The sequence below is a fragment of the Camellia sinensis genome, chromosome 6 (genome assembly GCF_055761805.1).
Source record: "Camellia sinensis isolate YWXY chromosome 6, ASM5576180v1, whole genome shotgun sequence".
Classification (NCBI taxonomy): Eukaryota; Viridiplantae; Streptophyta; class Magnoliopsida; order Ericales; family Theaceae; genus Camellia; species Camellia sinensis.
Genome location: NC_138966.1, coordinates 192,071,491 through 192,076,480, shown reverse-complemented (window position 1 = coordinate 192,076,480; position 4,990 = coordinate 192,071,491). Strand labels below are relative to the sequence as shown.

Here is a 4,990-nt window from a genome sequence, read left to right as displayed (position 1 = left end):
CTCATAAAATGTATAACACCACTTACAAAATGTATAACTTTCAGATTTTTACAACTTTTCATCGAACACACAAAAATCGTAACTTCGCTCACAAAATATATAACACCATTCACAAAAAATATAACACCACTCACAAAAAAATATAATATTCAAAATTTTCACAACTTATTTTTGAAGTCACAAAAAATTATAACTCCTCACAAGATATATAAGACTAACCACGAGTATAACATTAAAATGCACACATGATAACGGACCCCCACAAACTCTCAATCATTGACACTAGACAAACTCATAAATATCTATCTACCTACCTCCATGGCTGCACATGTATAAATACCAGCACAAACCTATATGTTTTCCCTCACACTCAAAACACCTTCATTTCTTTGTGCCATCTTCTTCTTCATATACTTGGATAGAAAATGGTAATTGAGAAGTGTAAGGATATTGAAAATGGTGACAGCGATGGGATTGAGGATTTGGGAAAACCCCTTATTGAGAATAAGAAAGTTGTTGATTCTGAGGATGATAACAGTGATTTGGGTGACCAGAAAGGTTCCAATGCAATGGTTTTGCTCAGTACTGCTGTTGCTGTCTGCGGCTCGTTTGAGTTCGGATCATGTGTGAGTATCTATTTTATGCCAAGAATTCTCTGTTCAAAGATTCCCATGTCTTTAAGTCTTTTTTTTTTTTTTTTTTTTTGGTTTTTGGTCAGGAACACCAAAAATTACAAAATATTCACACACAAAAAGAAGAAAAGAAAGAATTTGTTTAGCTTATGTTGATTTTTTTTGCAGGTGGGCTATTCAGCACCCACTCAATCTGCTATAAGGGAAGATCTTAATCTTTCCCTACCTGAGGTTTGCTTTCTTGAACTTGTTTTTTTATTTTTTATTTTTAATCTTTATGAATTGGTGCCAAAGTATATGAATTGTATTAACTTGTTTATCATCTTCTTGCAGTACTCCATGTTTGGCTCCATATTGACCATTGGTGCCATGATTGGTGCTATTTCAAGTGGCCGAATTTCGGACTTCTTTGGTCGAAAAACGGTATGTGTAGTGTTTTCATTTTTTGGAAACCATATAAAATTTGTTTGGCAAATTTTTTTCAAGAAAAAAATTCTGAAAATAAACCTTTCTGGGAAAGACCAAAAAGTTATTCCAAAAAGGGTTATTTTCGAGGACTGTTTTTTTTACAAAAATGAAAAGGATGAGTGTTTTCAAACTTTTCACTGTGTTAGTTACTGAAAACCTAAAAAATGAAAATAAAGAAAACGAAAAAACCACAAAAAATTTCAAGCTTCTGATAAAGCTATCATGAAGCTCAACCTATATCGTTAGAATTAATTAATTATTTTTTTTGGGTATTTTCATGCAAGCAGGCAATGAGGTTGTCAGCAGCTTTTTGCATCACAGGATGGCTAGCAGTCTACTTCTCTATGGTATGCACATCAGATTTTTCAAGATTTATAGTCCGTTTGGATTGCATGATTTGGAGAGAAAAGAAAACAAATATAAATCTCTTGGCACTAAACAAAAATGAAACATTAATTAAAATCAGTATTGTGATGCCATATATTTCTCTTTGTATTATGATTGTATACAGGGAGCTTTGTTACTTGATGTGGGAAGATTCTTCACTGGCTATGGCATTGGAATTTTCTCTTTTGTGGTAAATATTCCACAACTGGGCTGTTAACTTTAGTTTCAAAGGCAAGTTTGGTATCATTTTTTTTGTTTCTGTTTGTTTTGTTTTCAAAAACAAAAATAATGAAAAGTTATAAAATACCCGTTGTTTTCTTCTTTATGCAAAATCAGTTTCCGAAAGTTTCAAAGTTTTTTTTTTTTTTGTTTTTTTTGGTTGCATAAAAAGTGGGTTAGTTTTGCAAAAAGTCTCAAAAAGAGTTTTGAGAACAGTTCCGAACAAGTTTTTGTGTTTTCCAGAAATTGAAAACAGAAAATGAAAACAATACCAAACAAGCCTGTCTTTTGGGACCTGCTAAGGTTTATTCTTCAAAACTCACGATTGAGCAAACCTGATTGATAAACAGGTCCCCGTGTTTATCGCTGAAATTGCACCAAAGAATCTCCGCGGAGGGCTCACAACACTTAATCAGGTGGGGAGGAAAATAAATCTAATCTTCTGTTCAGTTGTTTTTTTGTGACTGATTAAAAAGTTCATTAAAATTTTATTATCCCATTTTTTGGTTCTTCTTGATCTGCAGCTCATGATTGTTGCTGGTTCATCACTTGCTTTCTTGATGGGAACAGTCATAACATGGCGATCACTAGCCTTGACGGGTAAATGCCAATTCTGTACCACACCGTGCAATAATTTAAAAAAATCAGAAACTGTTGAACCTAACTAACCAAAAGCAATTTTTATGCCAAACAAAGAAAAAAAAAAAAGGACCACACAAGAGATTCAAAAACTGATTGATAGGTTTGATTTGAAGGACTTTTACCCTGCGTTGTCCTGCTCTTGGGCCTATTCTTCATTCCAGAGTCGCCGAGATGGCTGGTGAGAAAGCGTTCCATATGAATTTCTCAGAATTTTTGTTGTTAATGCAAAAATTGGTGAGGAATGAGACTAAATTTTTATGATTTCAGGCAAAGGTCGGCCTCGAGAAGGAATTTGAAGCTGCACTACAAAGGCTTCGTGGCAAAGATGCTGATGTTTCACGGGAAGCAGCTGAAATCCAAGTAATTCTCTTTTTTTTGAGAAATTTCATATCAAATGGCCTTAAAATAGGATCAGCATTTGCAAAACTAGTTTTTTATTTTATTTTTAATTTTTTATAATCTTGACAGACTTATATTAAAACACTTCAAAGTCTTCCAAAAGCTGGACTGTTGGATTTGTTTGACAGAAAATACATCCGTTCTGTAATTGTAAGCAACTTCACAACTTGTTAAAGCATTCGAACCTTTATGACTAAAATTTTACTCGTAGGCGTTAAATTTCACTTTTTGGGTTTTGAACTTGGTAATGTTTAGATTGGGGTCGGATTAATGGTATTCCAACAATTTGGAGGCATAAATGGAATAAGTTTCTACGCCAGTCAAACCTTTGTCGCTGCTGGTAAATCCTGATTAGTCTATTCCAATTATTCAAATGCACATTGCAAACTATGACACTAACACTATAAATTTTCACATTGGCAGGACTTTCTTCGGGCAATATTGGAACCGTAGCCTATGCCATAATTCAGGTTTTTCCAAATCTCCGGTTGTCCTCAAAAGAATCTAATCTTTTACATCTAAACTAGCCAATGAGATAATTATCTTTATAGGTTCCGATAACTATAGTTGGAGCAGTACTAATGGACAAATCAGGAAGAAGACCGCTTCTCATGGTGAGTACTTAGCAGTTTTAATTAGCACTTTCCCGGATTCACTTGTTGAGGTAAAAGCACAGTGAAAAGATTCTGAAAACTAATCGAAATGGTTCTGCAATTTTTAAGGTGTCAGCAACCGGAACATTTTTAGGATGCTTCCTCACCGGAGCCTCTTTCTTCCTCAAGGTAAAATACCAAAACTGTAAATGTAAAACCGTTGTGTGAATGTATAATAAAAAAACAAACTATTTTTTATTGCAGACTTGATGGTTTTTCATGATCTTTTTGAATCAGGGCCAAAGTTTGTTGCTTGGATGGGTCCCAATACTGGCTGTTTCTGGAGTCCTGGTAAATTAACAATCACCAGCTGGCATGCTACAATTACCATGATGCTGTTTGGCAAAAATTATTTGCTGAAAACCCTAAAGGTTTTTGCCAAATACAGAACTATTCAAAGTACTTAAACTGCTTAAGCATGAAATTTCAAATTGTACACTAAATAAACTGCAAATAAGCTTTTCCAAATGGGCCATGACACAATTCATAGGACTTCATACTATGTTTGCCCATCTTCATGTTTTGACATTTTTCTTCTCAATGAGAACAGATATACATATCAGCATTTTCAATTGGAATGGGAGCAGTTCCTTGGGTCATTATGTCTGAGGTAAATTCCTAACATGTGAGAAAATATTTAATTGGTTCTTGAGAAAAATTGAAGAACATGAAGAAGAAATTGGGATTCAGCATTTTCCATTTCTCGGTTTGGAAGCATGTCAAACTGACTTTTTCAATTCATACATTTTCACAAATGATCAGGCTTTTTGCAATTTCCATCCAAACAGAAATATGCACATGAATTTAAAGTCGTGTTTGAAGTTTTCTTGTTCATTTTTCTGTTTTCTTGTGAAACAAATTGACTACCAAGAAAATTAATGAATTTTATATATTTCTTGCCGCGGTAGATCTACCCAATACATGTGAAGGGCGTTGCCGGGAGCTTGGTAGTGCTAGTGAACTGGTTGGGAGCTTGGGCAGTTTCTTACACTTTCAACTTTCTCATGAGCTGGAGTTCCACAGGTTTAGATGTTTCACAAACCTTTTGGTACAAATAATTGATCGGAAGATGAAAAGCTCTACAACTAATTCCACGTCTTTCGTTATTTTTATTTTTTTTTTTTTCCAGGTACTTTCTTGTTGTACTCTGTTTTTTGCGCCCTCACTGTGCTTTTTGTGGCAAAAGTAGTACCAGAAACCAAGGGAAAAACATTGGAAGAAATTCAGGCATCCATCAACCATATAGACATGGATTAGAGTGGTGAATTTGATATGTGATATTGGCTAATGTGTGTACTATTCTTGAGAATGGAAATCAAAGCAAGATCAAGACAAGAAAGGTTCATGTGGAAACAAGTTCTAGGCTAATTTTCTCTCGGATTTTCATTACAAAATATACGAGTTTTAGAGATAATTTTTTTTTTTTTTTTGGTTTCTAAAAGTATAAAATTTTTTGTAAAAAAACATTTAGGGACTAATTTTAGTTGTCAAGAGTATAGTCGCTGAAATATCGTCTCAAAAAGTCAAAAAAGAAACTTTTAGGGACAATTTTAAAAATTCCACTAATAAATACACTTTAAGAAGAAAAAA

The 4,990-nt window shown here is 33.9% G+C and overlaps 1 protein-coding gene across 1 annotated transcript; it reads left to right on the top strand.

The window, feature by feature from the left end:
- Nucleotides 1–239: 239 nt before the first annotated feature.
- On the top strand, nt 240–4,753 carry LOC114278656 (sugar transporter ERD6-like 16). The gene is made up of 18 exons (XM_082875715.1): nt 240–626; nt 801–863; nt 966–1,055; nt 1,388–1,447; nt 1,612–1,677; nt 2,057–2,122; nt 2,231–2,306; nt 2,462–2,526; nt 2,616–2,708; nt 2,817–2,897; nt 3,003–3,087; nt 3,171–3,217; nt 3,299–3,361; nt 3,470–3,529; nt 3,638–3,691; nt 3,951–4,010; nt 4,309–4,423; nt 4,530–4,753. The coding sequence occupies exons 1-18, from the start codon at nt 426–428 to the stop codon at nt 4,655–4,657; spliced, it is 1,473 nt and encodes a 490-aa protein (XP_082731841.1). The 5' UTR covers nt 240–425; the 3' UTR covers nt 4,658–4,753.
- Nucleotides 4,754–4,990: the final 237 nt, after the last annotated feature.